At 44.6% G+C, this 21,927-nt stretch overlaps 1 protein-coding gene across 1 annotated transcript in view; it reads right to left on the bottom strand.

Moving 5' to 3' along the window:
- LOC311147265 (ephrin type-B receptor 3-like) overlaps window positions 1-21,927 on the bottom strand; it is a gene marked incomplete at both ends in the record, with an annotated part of 42,474 nt that overhangs the window by 14,909 nt on the left and 5,638 nt on the right. The window contains 10 exons of the mRNA XM_084183936.1: window positions 95-342; window positions 3,824-3,946; window positions 4,734-4,786; window positions 5,076-5,184; window positions 6,144-6,300; window positions 11,456-11,580; window positions 12,056-12,391; window positions 13,817-13,972; window positions 17,003-17,675; window positions 19,691-19,755. Of these exons, the coding sequence (XP_084040062.1) occupies window positions 95-342; window positions 3,824-3,946; window positions 4,734-4,786; window positions 5,076-5,184; window positions 6,144-6,300; window positions 11,456-11,580; window positions 12,056-12,391; window positions 13,817-13,972; window positions 17,003-17,675; window positions 19,691-19,755 (2,045 nt within the window). The remainder of the gene's footprint in view (window positions 1-94; window positions 343-3,823; window positions 3,947-4,733; window positions 4,787-5,075; window positions 5,185-6,143; window positions 6,301-11,455; window positions 11,581-12,055; window positions 12,392-13,816; window positions 13,973-17,002; window positions 17,676-19,690; window positions 19,756-21,927) is intronic.

Here is a 21,927-nt window from a genome sequence, read left to right on the forward strand (position 1 = left end):
TCCATGCTGTTATGTAGTATGGTAGACTCCATATCAATCAGAGGTACCATGTACAATTCCGCACATCGCCACAACTGGTGTCAGCCTCACTCACCCTGAGGAAGGAGTCCAGCGCTCCGTTCTCCATGAACTCGGTGATGATGAGCACGGGGCAGCTGCGGGTCAGCACGCCCTCCAGTCGGATTACATTGGGGTGGTCAAACTGGCCCATGATTGACGCTTCGCCAAGGAAGTCCCGCCTCTGGCGCTCCGTGTAGCCCGCCTTCAGCGTCTTAATGGCCACCACCGTCTCGCGGCGCCCGGGCTGCTTCAGGCGCCCGCGGCACACCTCCCCGAATTCACCTGGGTGGAGGGTTGGGTGGAAGGGGTTGGGAGAGGAGGGGAGTGGGGGTTGTAAGGAAGGGAGGGGGGAGTGGAGGAAGAGGGAGGAGGGAGAGGAGGAGGAGTGAGGGAGCATTACTGGTTGAACCGAAGAGGAGGAAGAGGAGGAGGAGTGAGGGAGCATTACTGGTTGGGATGTGGGTTTAGCTGTGAAGGAGAAAGAGTGAATGAGGAAGGTAGGAAAAGAGAGAGACAGGAAACTTAGGGGTCTGAGAGGTTGGGGAGGGATGGAGAGAAGGAAAGATCGACCTGCGACCGGGAGTGGAGCCTGGGACCGGAAGAGGGGGAGAGGGAATGGATGAGGAGCCTGGGACCGGTGGAGGGGGAGAGGGAACGAATGAGGAGCCTGGGGGTTTTGGTATCTTGGTGAAAAGTTGTGTGTTTATAAAGGAAAAAGAGAGAACAAAAACGGGTCACAACTCCTGCAGCTCTGTCGCACGCTGGGTAAGTACATAGTCAATGGTAGGCTTCGAGGGGACTCCTATGGTAGGTACACCTATAGCTCATCTCTTGGCAGTAGTACTGTAGACTACTTTATCACTGACCTCAACCCAGAGTCTCTCAGAGCGTTCACAGTCAGCCCACTGACACCCCTATCAGACCACAGCAAAATCACAGTCTACTTGAACAGAGTAATACTCAATCATGAGGCATGAAAGCCAAAGGAACTGAATAATATTAAGAAATGCTATAAATGGAAGGAAAGTAGTGTCGAAACCTACCAAAAAACAATTAGGCAACAACAAATTAAATCAATTTTAGACAATTTCCTGGACAAAACGTTCCACTGTAATAGTGAAGGTGTAAACTTGGCAGTAGAAAACCTAAACAGTATATTTGACCTCTCAGCTTCCCTATCAAATCTAAAAATCTCTAACAGAAAAACGAAGAAAAGTAACAACAGTGACAAATGGTTTGATGAAGAATGCAAAAACCTAAGAAAGAAATTGAGAAACCTATCCAACCAAAAACATAGAGACCCAGAAAACCTGAGCCTACACCTTCACTATGGTGAATCACTAAAACAATACAGAAATACACTACGGAAAAATAAGGAACAGCATGTCAGAAATCAGCTCAATGTAATTGAAGAATCCATAGACTCTAACCACTTCTGGGAAAATAGGAAAACACTAAACAAACAACAACACCAAGAGCTATCTTTCCCAACATGGAGATGTATGGGTAAACCACTTCTCCAATCTTTTTGGCCCTATAACAAAGAACAAACAGCAAAAATATTTACATGAACAAATGCAAATCTTATAAATTTGTTGATTTCAAAAAAGCTTTTGACTCAATTTGGCATTGGGGTCTGCTATACAAATTGATGGAAAGTGGGGTTGGGGGAAAAACATACGACATTATAAAATCCATGTACACAAACAACAAGTGTGCGGTTAAAATTCGTAAAAACACACACATTTCTTTCCACAGGGCTGTGGGTTGAGACAGGGATGCAGTTTAAGCCCTACCCTCTTCAACATATATATCAACGAATTGGCGAGGGCACTAGAACAGTCTGCAGCACCCGGCCTCACCCTACTAGAATCTGAAGTCAAATGTCTGTTTGCTGATGATCTGGTGCTTCTGTCACCAACCAAGGAGGGCCTACAGCAGCATCTAGATCTTCTGCACAGATTATGTCAGACCTGGGCCCTGACAGTAAAATAATGGTGTTCCAAAAAAGGTCCAGTTGCCAGGACCACAAATACAAATTCCATCTAGACACCGTTGCCCTAGAGCACACAAAAAACTATACATACCTCGGCCTAAACATCAGCGCCACAGGTAACTTCCACAAAGCTGTGAACAATCTGAGAGGCAAGAAGGGCCTTCTATGCCATCAAAAGGAACATAAAATTCGACATACCAATTAGGATCTGGCTAAAAATACTTGAATCAGTTATAGAACCCATTGCCCTTTATGGTTGTGAGGTCTGGGGTCCGCTCACCGACCAAGAATTCACAAAATGGGACAAACACCAAATTGAGACTCTGCATGCAGAATTCTGCAAAAATATCCACAGTGTACAACAAAAAACACCAAATAATGCATGCAGAGCAGAATTAGGCCGATACCCGCTAATGATCAAAATCCAGAAAAGAGCCGTTAAATTCTATAACCACTTAAAAGGAAGCGATTCCCAAACCTTCCATAACAAAGCCATCACCTACAGAGAGATGAACTTGGAGAAGAGTCCCCTAGGTAAGCTGGTCCTGGGGCTCTGTTCACAAACACAAACAGACCCCACAGAGCCCCAGGACAACAACAACACAATTTGACCCAACCAAATCATGAGAAAACAAAAAGAGAATTACTTGACACATTGGAAAGAATTAACAAAAAAACAGAGCAAACTAGAATGCTATTTGGCCCTAAACAGAGAGTACACAGTGGCAGAATACCTGACCACTGTGACTGACCCAAACTTAAGGAAAGCTTTGACTATGTACAGACTCAGTGAGCATTGCTATTGAGAAAGGCCGCCGTAGGCAGACCTAGCTCTCAAGAGAAGACAGGCTATGTGCACACTGCCCACAAAATGAGGTGGAAACTGAGCTGCACTTCCTAACCTCCTGCCAAATGTATGACCATATTAGAGACACATATTTTCCTCAGATTACAGAGATCCACAAAGAATTAGAAAACAAACCCAATTTTGATAAACTCCCTTATCTACTGGGTGAAAAACCACAGTGTGCCATCTCAGCAGCAATATTTGTGACCTGTTGCCACAAGAAAAGGTCAACCAGTGAAGAACAAACACCATTGTAAATACAACCCATATTTATGTTTATTTATTTTCCCATTTGTACTTTAACTATTTGCACATTGTTCCAACACTGTTTATATACATAATATGACATTTGAAATGTCTTTATTCTTTTGGAACTTCTGAGTGTAATGTTTACTGTTAATATTTATTGTTTATTTCACTTTTGTTTACTATCTACTTCACATGCTTTAGCAATGTTAACATACGTTTCCCATGACAATAAAGCCCTAAAATTGAATTGAATTGAATTGAAAGAAAGAAAGGAGCAGATGGTTCAAGGTGAAGTTAGGAGAAAGACCACATGCTCTCGGAGAAGAAACAGCAGATTTGGTGGATGACAGAAGCGAAGGAGAAGTTGTTTCACTGACGCCTCCCCACACATCCCCCCTCAACAACCCCCTCCACAACCCCTGCCCCTACTCTGAAAACACACACTGCCCCCTCAACACACACTCCTCCCACCCAACACACATCCTGTTCAACCAACATCCCCCCCATCCCCAATATCCCCTATCCCCCCCAACATCCCCCCTCCCCCCCAGCACCCCCCCTCCCCCCAGCACCCCCCTCCCCCCCAACATCCCCCCTCCCCCCCAGCACCACTCCCTCCCAAAACCCTGCCCTCTGAACACCCCACTTCAACACCTAGCTATGTTGGTTACCTGCACCAATGACCTCCTCAATCTTCACACACGAGATGTCAATCTCCTTGGCAAACTCATGGACTGCCTCATTGGGGTCCTCATAAGTGAACGGATCAATGTACACTTTCACCCCCGGAGAAACTAGAGAGATAGACCCAAAGAGATGGAGACCAAATGAAGGGAGGACTGCATCAGATGTTCTTGAATACACACATTCATCAGATATGCATGACACTGGCAGTTTATTGTTGTTGTGTTCCAATGCGGCATTATTAACTAATACAGTATGAATGTAATCAAATTTGATGCATGAACAGCAGTTGGAAATATCTATCACACAGTTCTTTGAGTCTTGAAGAGCAAAGAGCCAGGGAGTCTGCTGCACTTTGGGGTTTCATAAACCACCCAATCTAGATAATCATGGTTTCATTGAGCAAATGCAGTTTCCTGCTTTGGTCAGGTGATTGGATAATTGATTAAATCAGGTGGTTTACTGTCCTGGTTTTAACAAAGGACCACAGAAAGGCGCAGCTCTCCAAGTCTGCACGCACGCACAACATGCACTCACACACGCGCAGGCACACACACGTACACACACACACGTACACACACACACACACACACACACACACACACAACCCCCTCCCCCAACACACACACACATACACACACACAACCCCCTCCCCAACACACACACACAACCCCAACACACACACACACACACACACACAAACACACACACACACACACACACACACACACACACACACACACACACACAACCCCCCTCCCCCAACACACACACACAACCCCAACACACATTTACACACACACACACACACACACACACAACCCCCCCCCTCCCCTCTCCCCCCCCCTCCCTCCCCCTCCCCTCCCCTCCCCCCTCCCCCCTCCCCCCAGGACTCACCGTACTGCTGTAGTTTCTCTGTGTACTCCAGCTCCGAACCGCTGTGTTGCTTCCTGCAAACAAGGACCACACACGCACAATCGCATTCACATGATCAATCCTCTGTCTTGGCAGGTACTCCACAGTAGATACACAGGCTGCTTTCAAATAACAAGCAGAAGATAGTAGATTGTCTGCAGACAGTCGGGACTGGAAGAATGGAACAATGCTCAGGGTGGCTTAAGCCTTTCTAAGGTCCTTTTGAGGATTCAAGTACCCAAGATACCAAACAATGACCAAACATTAGAAAATAATGACTAAAAAGGCCTGTTGGATAAATAGATATATAAGTCAAACACTTACCGAGAGCAGACTATGGCAATGACCACAAGGGCGACGATGACTACGAGACCGGCGGACGCTGAGCCCACGATGAGAGGCAGCTGGTCCTGCACCGACTTCTGAGGGTCACCTAAAGGTAATCGGAGAAATAATAAACAAAGAATAACACCTGGAATGTCTCTGAATAAATTCTTAAAGAAACAGCTAGTGAAATATGGAGGCAGATTCATGGCAAAACAAATAATGGGATGTGCATCGTATTCCAGTCTGTGTATTGTTTTTTTATTTAAACACAATAAATACATGTCATTACGAAAAGCAATGCACAGTAAAAAAATATATAAAAAAATAACATGGATATTGAAAAACAATACTCCAATATTAATTTGACTTCAATGTTTTTATTTGTATTCATCTGCTACCATAATATGCTACCCTGTGTATATAGCCAAGTTGTGTATTTATTCCTTGTGTTATTCTTCCCCCCCCAAAAAAAATGTTTTCATTTATTTTCTGCATTGCTGGGAAGAGCCCGTAAAAAAAAAAGCACAGCTCCTTGAAATAGCTTGTTCAGTGTTCTTTCACTGCTTGGATGGATTGTACTGATTAAAGATAACATAGAAAAGATTTGAAACACTGGTGAATAAAAAGATGAGGCATTAGCAACGGTGAAGGACAATGATAAACAGTGAAGGGACAGAAGGGAAGAGAGAGAGACAATGAATTAGTGAAGGAGGAAAAGGAGAGAGAAGGAGAGAGAGAGGGAAAGAGAGAGAGCGAGACAGACACAGATCACAGAGAGATAGAGAAAGAGAGAGACAATGAATTAGTGAAGGCAGAGGAGGAGGAGGAGGAGAGAGAGGGAGAGAGAGAGATAATTAATTAGTGAAGGCGGAGGAGGAGGAGGAGAGAGAGGGAAAGAGAGAGAGAGAGAGAAAGAGAGAGAAAGACAGAGAGAGAGAGAGAGAGAGAGAGAGAGAGAGAGAGAGAGAGAAAGACAGAGAGAGAGACACAGAACACATATGAACACAGAGAGATAGAAAGAGAGTGACAATTAAGTAGCGAAAGTGGAGAAACAAAATACCGTACTGTGTATTGAGGTGCTGAAGTCCATAGGGATGCTGTAGCGGCCGTAGCCGGCCACGGTGCGAGCCCGGACCTGGACCACGTAGGGAGTGGCGACCCTCAATCCCTCCACACGGACTGAGCTGTGCTGGGCCGTCACCGTGTGAGACATGGCCTGGCCCTGTGGAACACATCAATCAATCACATGTATTTATGAAGCCCTTTTTACATCAGCAGTTGTCACATGCTTTTACAGTAACACAGCTTAGACCAGTGGTTTTTCAAAGTCGGAGGTCCCCAGAAATTCTGGCGGAAAAAATGGGGTCCCCTGGCTTAGACTTGTTGGATTCTAGCTTGAAATATACTTATTCATGTTACCATACTATAACTTGTTGATTACTTTATATGTATAAGGAATGTGTATGTTGGGGGTCAAGGAAGGGTAAAGAGGAACTTTTATCTGTTCTATTTATATCTGTAAATTAACCAATGAAATCAAGCCACACCCGGCCATGATTACAGACACCTGTGTGTCCTTTGAAACTATATAAACTAATGACCTGCAGTGTTTGTCATTATACCCTGATGAAGACGTAGATGATTAAATTATTGCATCTGAGCTCCTAGAGTGTGAGGCTCTCCTTTTCTTTTTAAAGGGTCATGACAATACCACTAAGAGGAACCTACTGTGTTTCTGCCTAACAACAGAGAAGGAGTGTCTAGCTTAGACATGCAAGGAGATGACTCCGCCTAGTTGGAAGGTATAAATATGTGCTTGTGTGACTTGTACAGTGAGGGAAAAAAGTACTTGATCCCCTGCTGATTTTGTACGTTTGCCCACTGACAAAGACATGATCAGTCTATAATTTTAATGGTAGGTTTATTTGAACAGTGAGAGACAGAATAAAAACAAAAAAATCCAGAAAAACGCATGTCAAAAATGTTATAAATTGATTTGCATTTTAATGAGGGAAATAAGTATTTGACCCCTCTGCAAAACATGACTTAGTACTTGGTGGCAAAACCCTTGTTGGCAATCACAGAGGTCAGACGTTTCTTGTAGTTGGCCACCAGGTTTGCACACATCTCAGGAGGGATTTTGTCCCACTCCTCTTTGCAGATCTTCTCCAAGTCATTAAGGTTTCGAGGCTGACGTTTGGCAACTCAAACCTTCAGCTCCCTCCACAGATTTTCTATGGGATTAAGGTCTGGAGACTGGCTAGGCCACTCCAGGACCTTAATGTGCTTCTTCTTGAGCCACTCCTTTGTTGCCTTAGCCGTGTGTTTTGGGTCATTGTCATGCTGGAACACCCAACCACGACCCATTTTCAATGCCCTGGCTGAGGGAAGGAGGTTCTAACCCAAGATTTGACGGTACATGGCCCCGTCCATCGTCTCTTTGATGCGGTGAAGTTGTCCTGTCCCCTTAGCAGAAAAACACCCCCAAAGCATAATGTTTCCACCTCCATTCCTCCTCCTCCAAACATGGCGAGTTGAGTTGATGCCAAAGAGCTCCATTTTGGTCTCATCTGACCACAACACTTTCACCCAGTTCTCCTCTGAATCATTCAGATGTTCATTGGCAAACTTCAGACGGGCCTGTATATGTGCTTTCTTGAGCAGGGGGACCTTGCGGGCGCTGCAGGATTTCAGTCCTTCACGGCGTAGTGTGTTACCAATTGTTTTCTTGGTGACTATGGTCAAGGCTGCCTTGAGATCATTGACAAGATCCTCCCGTGTAGTTCTGGGCTGATTCCTCACCGTTCTCATGATCATTGCAACTCCACGAGGTGAGATCTTGCATGGAGCCCCAGGCCAAGGGAGATTGACAGTTCTTTTGTGTTTCTTCCATTTGTGAATAATCGCATCAACTGTTGTCACCTTCTCACCAAGCTGCTTGGCGATGGTCTTGTAGCCCATTCCAGCCTTGTGTAGGTCTACAATCTTGTCCCATGGCATCCTTGGAGAGCTCTTTGGTCTTGGCCATGGTGGAGAGTTTGGAATCTGATTGATTGATTGCTTCTGTGGACAGGTGTCTTTTATACAGGTAACAAACTGGGATTAGGAGCACCCCCTTTAAGAGTGTGCTCCTAATCTCAGCTCGTTACCTGTATAAAAGACACCTGGGAGCCAGAAATCTTTCTGATTGAGAGGGGGTCAAATACTTATTTCCCTCATTAAAATGCAAATCAATTTATAACATCTTTAACAAACCTACCATTAAAATTATAGACTGATCATTTCTTTGTCAGTGGGCAAACTTACAAAATCAGCAGGGGATCAAATAGTTTTTTCCCTCACTGTATGTTGTCTTTGCAGCTGTATGACCCTGTGGGTGAATAAACTTGGTTTGAGCTTTTCCTAGTCGTCCGTTTGAGTTTTTACTCTGTTTGTTCAGAACCTAACAGACTGAAATCAGAAGCAGAGGCTAAGAAAAACTCCCCAGATGGAAAAAAACACATCAAGGAACTCAGCAACACATCTATTACAATAGAAAACATGGTAAACACTTCGTTCTTTTTTTAAGGGACAGCGCTCACTTGATGTACACTACCAGTCAAAGGATTGGACACACCTACTCATTCAAGGGTTTTTCTTTATTTTTGCAATTTTCTACATTGTAGAATAATAGTGAAGCCATCAAAACTATGAAATAACACATATGGAATCATGTACATTTACGTCATTTAGCAGACGCTCTTATCCAGAGCGACTTACAAATAGGTGCATTCACCTTATAGCCAGTGGGATAACCACTTTACAAATTTTTTTTTTGGGGGGGGGGGGGGGGGGGGGTAGAAGGATTACTTTATCCTATCCCAAGTATTCCTTAAAGAGGTGGGGTTTCAAATGTCTCCGGAAGGTGGTGAGTGACTCCGCTGTCCTGGCGTCGTGAGGGAGCTTGTTCCACCATTGGGGTGCCAGAGCAGCGAACAGTTTTGACTGGGCTGAGCGGGAACTATGCTTCCGCAGAGGTAGGGGAGCCAGCAGGCCAGAGGTGGATGAACGCAATGCCCTCGTTTGGGTGTAGGGACTGATCAGAGCCTGAAGGTACGGAGGTGCCGTTCCCCTCACAGCTCCGTAGGCAAGCACCATGGTCTTGTAGCAGATGCGAGCTTCAACTGGAAGCCAGTGGAGTGTGCGGAGGAGCGGGGTGATGTGAGAGAACATGGGAAGGTTGAACACCAGACGGGCTGCGGCATTCTGGATGAGTTGTAGGGGTTTAATGGCACAGGCAGGGAGCCCAGCCAACAGCGAGTTGCAGTAATCCAGACGGGAGATGACAAGTGCCTGGATTAGGACCTGTGCCGCTTCCTGTGTACGGCAGGGTCGTACTCTCCGAATGTTGTAGAGCATGAACCTACAGGATCGGGTCACCGCCTTGATGTTAGCAGAGAACGACAGGGTGTTGTCCAGGGTCACACCAAGGCTCTTCGCACCCTGGGAGGAGGACACAACGGAGTTGTCAACCGTGATGGTGTAGTAACCAAAAAAGTGTTAAACAAATCAAAATATATTTTAGATTTTAGATTCTTCAAAGTAGCCACCCTTTGCCTTGATGACAGCTTTGCACACTCTTGGCATTCTCTCAACCAGCTTCATGAGGAATGATTTTTCCAACAGTCTTGAAGGAGTTCCCACATATGCTGAGCACTTGTTGGCTGCTTTTCCTTCACTCTGCGATCCAACTCATCCCAAACCATCTCAATTGGGTTGAGGTCGGGTGATTGTGGAGGCCAGGTCATCTGATGCACCACTCCATCACTCTCCTGCTTGGTCAAATAGCCCTTACACAGCCTGGAGGTGTGTTTTGGGTCATTGTCCTGTTGAAAAACAAATGATAGTCCCACTAAGCGCAAACCAGATGGGATGGCGTATCGCTGCATAATGCTGCGGTAGCCATGCTGGTTAAGTGTGCCTTGAATTCTAAATAAATCACAGACAGTGTCACCAGCAAAGCACCCCCACACCATCTCCTCCATTCTTCACGGTGGGAACCACACATGCGGAGATCATCCGTTCACCTACTCTGCGTCTCACAAAGACACGGCGGTTGGAACCAAAAATCTCACATTTGGACTCATCAGACCAAAGGACAGATTTCCACTGGTCTAATGTCCATTGCTCGTGTTTCTTGGCCCAAGCAAGTCTCTTCTTCTTATTGGTGTCCTTTAGTAGTGGTTTCTTTGCAGCAATTCGACAATGAAGGCCTGATTCACGCAGTCTCCTCTGAACAGTTGATGTTGAGACGTGTCTGTTACTTGAACTCTGTGAAGCATTTATTTGGGCTGCAATCTGAGGCTGGTAGCTCTAATGAACTTGTCCTCTGCAGCAGAGGTAACTCTGGGTCTTCCTTTCCTGTGGCGGTCCTCATGAGAGCCAGTTTCATCATAGCGCTTGATGGTTTTTGCGACTGCACTTGAAGAAACTTTCTTCAAGTTCTTGAAATTTTCCGGATTGACTGACCTTCATGTCTTAAAGTAATGATGGACTGTCGTTTCTCTTTGCTTATTTGAGCTGTTCTTGACATAATATGGACTTGGTCTTTTACCGAATAGGGCTATCTTCTGTATACCACTCCTTACCTTGTCACAACACAACTGATTGGCTCAAATGCATTAAGAAGGAACAAAATTCCACAAATTAACAAGGCACACCTGTTAATTGAAATGCATTCCAGGTGACTACGTCATGAAGCTGGTTGAGAGAATGCCAAGAGTGTGCAAAGCTGTCATCAAGGCAAAGGGTGGCTACTTTGAAGAATCTCAAATATAAAATATATTTTGATTTGTTTAACACTTTTTGGGTTACTCCGTGATTCAATATGTGTTATTTCATAGTTTTGATGTCTTCACTATTATTCTACAATCTAGAAAATAGTACAAATAAAGAAAAACCCTGGAATTAATAGGTGTGTCCAAACTTTTGACTGTAGTCGAGTGTATTTGGTTCATATAATTTTTTATAGGAGCAGCATGTCTATGTCCATGCTGACATGATGCTGTTGAAGAAAACACTACACAGCTGCATCAAGTGAGTGCTAACCTGTGGAATGCCAAACAACTCTTTCACCCATCTCCATCAGACAGGACACATATGCCATATTCATTTTCAAACATATTTCGTACAAGGGTTTTCTCTCCAGTGGCTCGTCAAAATGAAGGTACTGAGTAAATGTTTACTTCAGTGAATCATGGTTGAATTAGAGAACAGGAGGAGTGGGCTCCACACCATAAACAGATCTGGGACCAGGCTAGAAAATTCTGACAATGGCAATAGGAGTGGGCTACACACCATAAACAGATCTGGGACCAGGCTATAAAACAGTGCCTTACCCTTTCGTAGTACTTAATCTCGTAATCTAGGATAACCCCGTTGGGTTTCTCTGGGGGCAGCCAGGACAGGCTGAGTGTGTCTGATGTGGACTTCATCAGGTGCACTGTGGGTATTGCTGACGGTGCTGTGATTGGACAATAAAAATGGGTGACGTTAATACAAATAAAAAATTAAGCTTTCATGTTGAATATGTTAAGAGTATTTTTGTTACCCTGTATAAATAAAATTAGCAAAGTGTACACGCTCTTCATCTAGCATTGTTTATGATTATCTCACTTCTTACCATGACATTTATCTGTGACATTTCAGTTTATTGATTTGGTACTAAGCTGAAATGACACATACTGAGTCCATAAACTGAGGCAAAGCATCAGTACTGATCACAAGATGAGGCAGTAAAAGTAACTGCCATTGTAAGATGCAGCTAGCCTGAGTTGAGTGGTAAAGTTGAGTGGTGATGTTAAGTGGTAGCTAGCTATTGTACTTACAGTGGTGACCTTGAGTGTCTTGGAGTGAGGTGATAGTGAGTGACGATATCAAGTATTAATGTTGAGTGCAGCTAACGTTAAGTGCTAGCAAAGTGCTATGGAGATACCCACCGGCCTGGTTGGTGGTGATGTTAACGGTGGCGTAGCGTGGCGCGCCGGGGCTTTTCCCAGAGACGCCGTTGACCGCCTGGATCTCGAAGCTGTAGCGGGTATGAGCCTGCAGGTTCCTCATCACCACTTTCTTCTGGGTCAGGCCCAGTCGTCGCGGCGATATGTCCACGTTGTCATCGCAGCGCGTGCACGGGCTCCGGTCTCGCAGACACTTCTTGCACACAACGTTGTAGATGACGTCATCCCGCCCACCGGCGTCCAGCGGCTCTTCCCATTCCAGGGAGATGGAAGTCTCGTTCACGGTGGAGATGACATTCTGAGGTGGTGAGGGCACGGCTGGACAGAAACACCACAGACGGGTTAGTGTTTAGAACACTGTTTATAGAGGCTAATACTGTAGAACCTCACTGTTAAAACCGTACTCTTAGAACCCCACTCTTAGAACCCCACTCTTAGAACCCCACTCTTAGAACCTTACTATTGAAGGGGTAAATTATTGAGTTTATGATTAGCTTACTAAGATCCCCATTAGTCCATTAGTGCTTATCTTCCTGGGTCCATACAGTTCACAGAATTGTTCTGTTCCTGCTGGAGAGATATGACCTCCAGCACACAATTAAACAAATAGACTTCATCCATATTTTATATAACATGTTCATTCCATGCATGACTTCAACATTATAATGAATGGAACTTAAATCAGTATCCATGAAATACCAATGGGAGTTAATTCCATAAAGTAGAAATAGGTTATGTTATACATGACAACATAAATAGCAGTATTCATATAGAGAATATAGAGAATATAAACCACATCCATGCCACGCATGACTTAATCATTACTAATCAGGACTTAAACATTACTATTCATGAAACATTGATTCATTACCCATAAAATAGAAAATATCTGAATTTCAATGCTTGTATCTATGGCACAGTGGTGCATGATACTGTATATCATCCAATTAGGCTGAGGGGTAATCTAACCCCAACCCCTCTCTAAGCAGATCCAGACAACAACACTTCTACAGCAACACACTTCAAGGAAATGCTTTCAGCGTGTCTCAGTTCACACATCTCAACCAGCTCAGTTCAGCTCCTCTGCCTGTTCACCCTGAGTGGAGTGTGTTTTCCCCCATGCTCTGTCCTATCCAATTAGACTGACACAGTTTGGAGTATGGCCTCATCTAATTGGGCACACAGTCTGAAATGCTGGGCTCCCACAGAGAGCCCGAGCTGGCCCGAGCCGAGCTTTCTAGTACAACACCCTCGGTCCCTTGCAAAACATGAGCTGCCTGGACCGGCACAAGCTCTGACAGGCTGCAGGGGAAGTATGGAGCCCAGATGTTCTATGAGGATAATGGCACACAGAATTCTGGACAAGGAGAGTCAGTTGATAGTCATATAGGCTTGGTCACAGTCCATGTATGTCATGTCAGTGAAAAAAGGTATTGGTTGTTAGGCTATGTCACAATTATCTGAGGTCAACAAAGCGTTGTCTGTAGAAACAACCATGTAGGCATTCAGTTGAACACTATACCTACCTGTACTGACACTTACACCCTAGTGGCTCTTGACACATATGGGCTGGTTTCCCAGACACAGATTAAGTGTAGCCATAGACGAAATAGCATGCTCAATGGGGAATCTCCATTCAGCGTACACTTCAGTCCACGATTTGGCCCAGTGTCCAGTAAACCATCCCAATGAATATCTACAGCCAATGACAACTGCTGAGAAAAAGCTACGCGCTTGACTTACTGGTGCAGGCTGAGTCCGGAGAGTCACTGTCGGCACGGTAGAAGCCATTTTGGCATGGGCAGATGTTGGCCCCCCTGGAGCTGGTGCGACTGTTGGGGGGGCAGGGGTAACATGAGTCCTCCCCATGCTTGTACTTGAATGACCCGGGGGTACACGCTATACGGGAAAGACAGAAACAAAAGGGACAGTCAGAACACTGTCAATGTCAATAAAGCACAAAACCAAACCAAGGTTGGCCACACACTACTATCTCAGTCCGGCTGGGGTTGACATTTGTGACAACAACCTAACTCTTGGAGTTAGAGAGAGAGAGGAGCTAGTCAGTCCAAATCCTTCAAACCATAATGTCACACTAGACTATCTCTGTCTGGGTGGGGTTGAAATATGTGAGGGAGACCTAACTCTGTAGCTCAGCTGGTAGAGCACGGCGCTTGTAACGCCAAGGTAGTGGGTTCGATCCCCGGGACCACCCATACGTAAAAATGTATGCACGCATGACTGTAAGTCGCTTTGGATAAAAGCGTCTGCTAAATGGCATATTATTATAAGGGGTATTTCTAGTGAGTATGTTCATATCCTCTCATTTTCATCACAACATAGAAGGGATATCAATCTATCACAGATAAGGACGGAATAATCTATCACAGGTCTAAGGATGACAGATAAATTGAGAGGGAACGATAAAGTTGGAGGGACGACAGTAGATTGCTCCTGTCTGGCTAAGAGGGATGGACGACGCTGTTGAGAGTTAGGATACACCTACATTAATCACACAGTGTCCATTTGGGGCTTAGAAGAACTCACTGTTTCAACACGTCATTCAAGAGGTGGGTTGGCACGCATACAAAGCAGCTTGATCATCAATCAAGTGCAACTATAGGGATACTACCTTATAAGGTATATTTTGTTTTAGACTGGCATTCTTTTGGGCAGCCTTTATCTTTTTGGGGGGGCCTATCCTCTATCAAGTCAATCTCCAACTTCATTGAAGGAGGTCCCGTGTGGCTCAGTTGGTAGAGCATGGCACTTGCAACGCCAGGGTTGTGGGTTCGATTCCCACAGGGAACCAGTACGAAAATGTTTGCACTCCCTACTGTCAATCGCTCTGGGTAAGAGCATCGGCTAAATGATGTAAATGTAATGTCATAAGAAAAGTTGCCAGATAAACCAACAAAGATCTCAACCTGAAATAGGGTTAAGGAAATTTAAACTAATGCCGCATTTACCCAAAAGGCTCAGACTTTTCTGTTTCCATCTACGCCGGCACCCGTGTCTCACTGGGCCATGGCTCAGGCCAACCTGCTCTCACTTGGGGCCAAAGCCAGGCCACTGATACTTTTCAGCTGGCATTTACATAACAATGGCCAAATGTGAACTTTAAAACCTCACAAAGCAAGGGATTTGATTATGCAGAGGTTGTTGATTCTGTCCTCACTGTCAGCCCTAGTTATGGAAACACAATTTCCCTAGTAACATAAGGGTGTATACACTAAATGCAGCATAAAAGGTTGTAAATAGCACTTAGGAGCTAGACTTTACTTTGACTTTTCCCATGTTCTTTAAGTGTGGTGTAAAACCGAGGCTCTGGCTAACATCTGTCTTATCAGTATGAGGGCTCATAAAAACTTAGCTGGCGAGAGGGTGTGATTAACTAGTCAGGCTAAGTGGTTTTCCAGTTTGAACTAGGCCTGTCTTAATTCTCCGGAATGCCACTTGCAGTGACATTAGTGAACTTTAATGCTCCACATTCTAACAAAAAAAAAAACATGCAATAAATAGCCAAGTTAAGATAACACGTAAAATGTGTCGTAACTCAACAAAGACCGCAGGCCCTGAAACACTCTTAAAACACTTTCATCTGATTTATATTTGTCTTATTATACACGCCATCATCGCTTTGTTTTGTTCTAAGTTAGTTTTGTTTCTGGAGGAGAAGGGTTGCATCACCTGAATCGCTTAATTCATTAACCTCTTTGGAGGGCATGCCCTTTTGTCTGTCTCTTCTCTGATACCGGAAAGTTCTGTGGCCCTCACTGGCCTCTCTCTCTCAATTCCAATTAAATTCCATTTCAAGGGGCTTTATTGGCATGGGAAACATATGTTTAGATTGCCAAAGCAAGTGAAATAGATAATAAACAAAAGTGAAATAAACAATAAAATAAATCTCCCTCTCTCCCCCCGTCTCCTGCTCCCTCCCCCTACCTCCCTCCCACTGCCTCCCCTCCCTCCCTCCCACTGCCTCCCCCTCCCTCCCCCCCACTGCCTCCCCCTCCCTCCCACTGCCTCCCCCTCCCTCCCTCCCTCTACCTCCCTCCCACTGCCTCCCCTTCCCTCCCTCCCTCTCTCCCCCTCCCTCCCTCCCTCCCTCCCTCCCTCCCTCCCTCCCTCCCTCTCTCTCGCTCTAGACTGAGGTAAGAGATTAAATGTCCCTGTGATTAATGGTGAGCGGTGGCAGTGTTGGCTCACGGTGGTCCGAGTGGTGTTAATGAGTGCAGCCGCCTGTAGATTAACTAATGGTGGGGAGACCAGAGAGGAAATGACACTTCCTCTTCCTCTTCACCACCACGCCTGAAGCCTCTGGAGAGCCTTTTATCAGACGTCGACGGCAGGCTTTTAACCTTGAGCCGCCAAATGGCGCTAAATGAGCTCTCTGGCTCGTTATTTGCCGTTCTTCACCATTCCTCATGTAAAGAGAGGAGAGCTTCTCTTTCTTTCTCTGACCGCTCCTGATGTTGTCTTGGGCAATTCACGACTCTATCTCTCCGTCCTTCTCTCTCTCTCTCCCTCTGTGTCTCTCACTTTCTTTCCTTTCCCCTCTCACAATATATCTCTCTCCCCCCCACAATCTCTTTCTCCTTTATAATCCCTCACACAATATTCTCTCTCTCACAATCTCTCTCTCTCTCCCTCCCTCCCTCCCTCCCTCCCACTATCTTCCTTTTTCGCCTCACTATCTTGTCCCCTTTCACTATCTCCCTCTCCCTCTGATTGCCCTCTGTCTCGATATTTGTATGCTGCTGCTCTCTGCAACAGCTCATTAATGCAAACTCTCCATCCTCCTTCACCCTTCATTCATGTGCCACACAATACACACAGACAGGACGGCGTAGACTGTGACTTGCAATGAGCATTAAAAACAGGCTTTAGTTAAAAGTCAAAACAGTCGACTGTAGACTAAAGACTCACCCTGGCACTGTGTGTCTGCCATGGACGGCTCAAACCCTGGTACGCAGGTACAAGACCCCACAGGAACCATCCACTCCCCATCCCCGTTGCAGTACAGCTTCAGAGGGACGGACACCTCCTGCGCATTGGACACGCACGCCCCTGGGGCGATGACCAAGGAGGTGGCCTCGGCCCCTGTGGCCGTTTCAGGGAAGACGGCGAAGTTCGCGATTGTCGTCGAGCACTTCTTGAAGAAAACCTGCACGGATATCAAGGACATACAAGCCCCCAGGTCTTGGAAGGCTAGGTAGAAGCCTGCCTTGGAGAGAGGTCCGAAGCTTCGCACTTTGTTGTTGATCCTGCCCGCCACCAGAAGGGAAAAACTCTCATCGGGAGCGATGGTGTCCACCTTCACGTAAGGGTTCTCCCTCCACAAGGGACTACTTTCCGTGGCGGTATCACCATCGGACTCGTAGTAGAAGAGGTTAAAGGTCTCCTTGCAGGAGCCGGGGATGTTGGGAATACTAGCGCAGTCGCGGACGGAGAACTTGAGCTCCACGTAGACACGTAGCACGCCCTTGCGGGGGATGAAGTCTGTCCTCAGCCAGTTGTTCTGGTTGGGCTCGCGCACGTTGCAGACCTGGTACGTCCTTATGGGACTCATGGAGTCATCGTATCCACTCACCTCCTCCCACTGCAGGAGAACAGAGACAAACACTGTAACTAGTGAATAGAGAGAACTGTACACATTATCAGACATGGGTTCAAATAGTATTTTTCGATCAAAACCTAGCACTTGATTGAGCTTGCCTGGTACAATGGAACCAATGGAATCGTCCCAAAAGCGCAAACCCCACCCAGCTGGCACTCCAGGCAGGTTCCATCTTTCGCTCAAAGTCTTTGAAAGAAAACAAATACTATTTGAACCTAGGTCTGCATATAATCATATTATCATTGCACAGAGAAGGCAGCAATCAGAATGTCGTTCCTATGAAATAAGTCATTTAGCAGGTGCTGCTATTGAGAGCGATTATAGGGCACATTTTCAATGAGAACTACCCTATCTCATCTCAAACAGTGTATTATCTATTGAAGAGGCAATTCAAGCGCAGTCTCATCTTGCTGGTTGCATCACGGAGGTGTTGTGGCTTATATTTTAAGATTCAAGTGCTATGTTTCAAGTGGAACATTTTCCAAGCCTACTCCTCAAATCACGAGGAGTATTTTTGCATGCTATGAAACGTGGTCCAGTATACACCATTGAGTCGAGCAGTCAATAAATCATTTCACAGCACTTAGCTTCAACAACGGTCTAACGATGATATGGTTCTCTACAGTCAGGGAAAAAAACATTTATACCAGTTCATATCACCAGATCTTCTACACCAAAGACATTTTACATTATTACAATATAGGCATGACTACCTAAAGGAAATAGTCAAAGATCCATCTATTATAGGATTATATCTATAATTAACCATGATCCTAATTAACTGGGTTATTAACAGATTTTTGCCCAAGGAAATAATCATCTCCTCCAAGAAGTTAATCTTTTGATTCTAACAACTCAACCTGAATAATACATTTCCATTCTTAATGAGGGCTCCAAACATTGATCAATTCAACAGGAGGAACAGAATGCATAATTCAATATGGTGGAGCACGCATGCATACAATTTATTCCAAAACGATGGGTCCAGGAGTCAGCATCGTACACCATAAATCAAGGGCAGCACATTGCCGTAATACCTCACAAATATGATAATTGCACCCGGACAGAACGTATGGGCTTGTCACACATTTTGAAAGGGCCGTCTTGCCCTTATGACGTATGACTTGTAGGGGTGCAAAGACATTTGGTGTGAGCCTGCAGAAAGGCTTGAAAAAGCTGGACTGCCTAAGATTGTTGCCATAGTAACCCATCGTTTCCATTGACTGACTTTGCGCTCACGTACCAAAGACAAATCACACTGCCCTAGAGTGGGGGAGGTCTGTCAAGCTGTTAGCCTGGGGGTCAAATTCATGTCGTTTTGTTTTCTCATCATTCCTACGGGGGAGATCATCATCTGAAACATTCATTCCTACGGGGGAGATCATCATCTGAAACATTCATTCCTACGGGGGAGATCATCATCTGAAACATTCATTCCTACGGGGGAGATCATCATCTGAAACATTCATTCCTACGGGGGAGATCATCATCTGAAACATTCATTCCTACGGGGGAGATCATCATCTGAAACATTCATTCCTACGGGGGAGATCATTATCTGAAACATTCATTCCCAGCTGTAATTTGCTTATGGGCTTCTTCCACCTTAAGATATATATTTCCAAACTCTTCAGCTGGTGTTGCTTGCAGCTGTTTGGGACTGTGTACCCAATATGACTATGCAGCTGAGTTTCGTCTTTTTTGGACTATTTTGGAGATTTGTGTTGTGGACTATTTCAGAATTTTATGTTTTGGGGATCCTGATTTGAGAGAAACTTAGCTTAAATGTCAAACTTAAACTGCTTCAAGGTGTATGTTTCTCATTTGTTTTTAGCAACCAAGAAAACAAACAGAGTTATAAAACAGTGGGAGGTATGTCCGGGGGAGCGCTGTTAACTAGCAAATGGAACAAATGCTGTGGAATACTGCAGGAACACAAGACAAGGTTTAAATTCTCTAACAAAAATACACGCACGCACACAAACACACACACTCACCCCACTCTCCGGAAACGTGGTCCAGGCCAGTTCTGTGGTTGCCCACTTGCTGTCCATTAGTGTTTCTGTACAACAAGAACAGGAGGGTTAGTTAAACCAAGTATTAAGTGGTGGTTTATAGGAAATAAAATATAGGCCAAACAAAATAGCCCACACAGATTTCTATTATTAACTTAATGAAGTCATTCTATTCTGTGGAGTTGACATCAATTCCACACACACAGACACAGAAAAGGACTGAATACATAAATCATCTGTCATCATGACACAACTGTTATCGCACATAAAGCTCCATCAAATAAAAATAAGACAATGGAAGATGAAACCTGTCAGCCTTCGATAGAATTGGAAATATAGAAATGGGCGAAAATGCCCCATACTCTGGGAGGGAGAAATCACCTTGATCGGATTTCAAAGCTTTACTGTTAAGCGATATCGCAATCAATCACAAAGCACTCCGAGACCCAGCCATAGTGGAGTATTGACCTTGTATTATACAGGTCATTGTGAGAGAGTCCGGGGAATTAAAGTCAGTTTGTTCCTGCCTAGCAACAGGTGATCCTAGTATATATTTTTTCTTTACACCTCTGTGTTTACGAGGTCGGAACGAGAGATAAGGAGGTTAAACAAATACAGGAAAAGAAAGCGGAAATAAAAGGATCAATAGACACTGTTGTCACCTGTCGAGCCGTGTGATGGATGAGTGTAGCTCATTAAACCACACAAAAGGCCCAGTTAAAAGGCTATCTTCCTGATTATGAAGATTCAATTGTTTACTCAAATGCACCTCCAATTTACAGTTGTGTCAATGACTTTGAATAGAAGCTCAAGCATGAGGACTCTCTTATTTTCATGGTAGTTTGGACCTAGATTAGCTATAAATTGTAAAAGTGTATCTTCTTCATTCTAAGAGTCAATCTAAAAATGTTATTCTTTACTCAAATCCACCTCCAATTTACAGATGTGTAAAGACTCACCCATTACTATATTGTGGTGAGCATCTGCATGTTGGTACAACTTTAGAATAACTTGCATGAATAACATTATAGAAATTATTATAAATGTTATAAATGATTATGAATTGTAAGGCTTATAATGATTATAAAAAGGTATTTAGAGTTATTTTTTATTAAAACTGTGCATGTTTGAGTGTTCACCATTGTGTGTGTTGGATTACCCCTGCTTGACAAAGAGGAGAGTGTAGTGATGCAACAGTAGTACAGCTATGGATTCTGCACCACACATGATCAAATTACCATAGATGTGAGCTGACCAGCGGCGGAAGCTTGAACACAACAAGTATCGAAATAAATGCCAATAACAGTTCATCATTCATGAGACAGCGAGAACATTGACTAGCTGTCTTCACGTTCAACAAGCCCAAGCCCATCCATCTCAGGTTCCAGGTTATTTCTTGGATGTTAGAGCCTTTTGCTCTGTGTGCCTTGAGGCAACATAAACTCTTCTCCAACTGAACTCGTCATAGACCTCAGTGAGCCTTGCTATGGCTTACTTTAACAGGGCTTCACCTGAGAATTCCACCGCTCCACGCACTAGCACTCAAAGAACATTTGTGTAGATAAGAGGTACTTTATCCACAGGCTTACCACATTCAGATTCCGAAGGTTTGACAGAAGGCTCAATACTAATTCAAACATGCTTCAGCTGCGCAGGAAGTCTTATTTTGTATTTATTTTTTTACTTAACCCCGAAAGCCAGACAGCTTTTAATTTAATAGCGTCCCAAGTGTAAAACTCTACCTACACCTTCGCCCTCCATGTACCATTTGAAAGTGTCACTTTGCTGATATAACTCAAATCCGACAATATACTCCCCCATAAAACTACAGGCGGTGGTGATGCCTCCCCCATGGCAAAAAAACAATGGAACTTACAGGATCTCCATCACCGCCGTGGTGTTTACTGTTTTTGATCACTTGAGCAAAATGTGCCGGTAACTCCTTACTCACTGCTGCTATGGGAGCACACATGCTAATGTTTAATTTATTTTGTTGAGTTGGGAGGCTATGGCCTCTCCTCGTATTAAATTAATTTGACACGCACTTCCACAAATAGATGAAATATTTAAAAGGCCTAACATCTCTCCACTGATTCTGTGCATGATCAGGTACATATAGACTGGAAATGGAGTGGCAAATTCGGAGTGCATAGGCCTACTGTTTGACTAGTTTCGCTATTTTGCGTGTGATTGCATCTTCTATCTCCATTCATCAATCA

Source organism: Coregonus lavaretus (genome assembly GCF_964263955.1).
Source record: "Coregonus lavaretus genome assembly, chromosome: 19".
NCBI lineage: Eukaryota > Metazoa > Chordata > Actinopteri > Salmoniformes > Salmonidae > Coregonus > Coregonus lavaretus.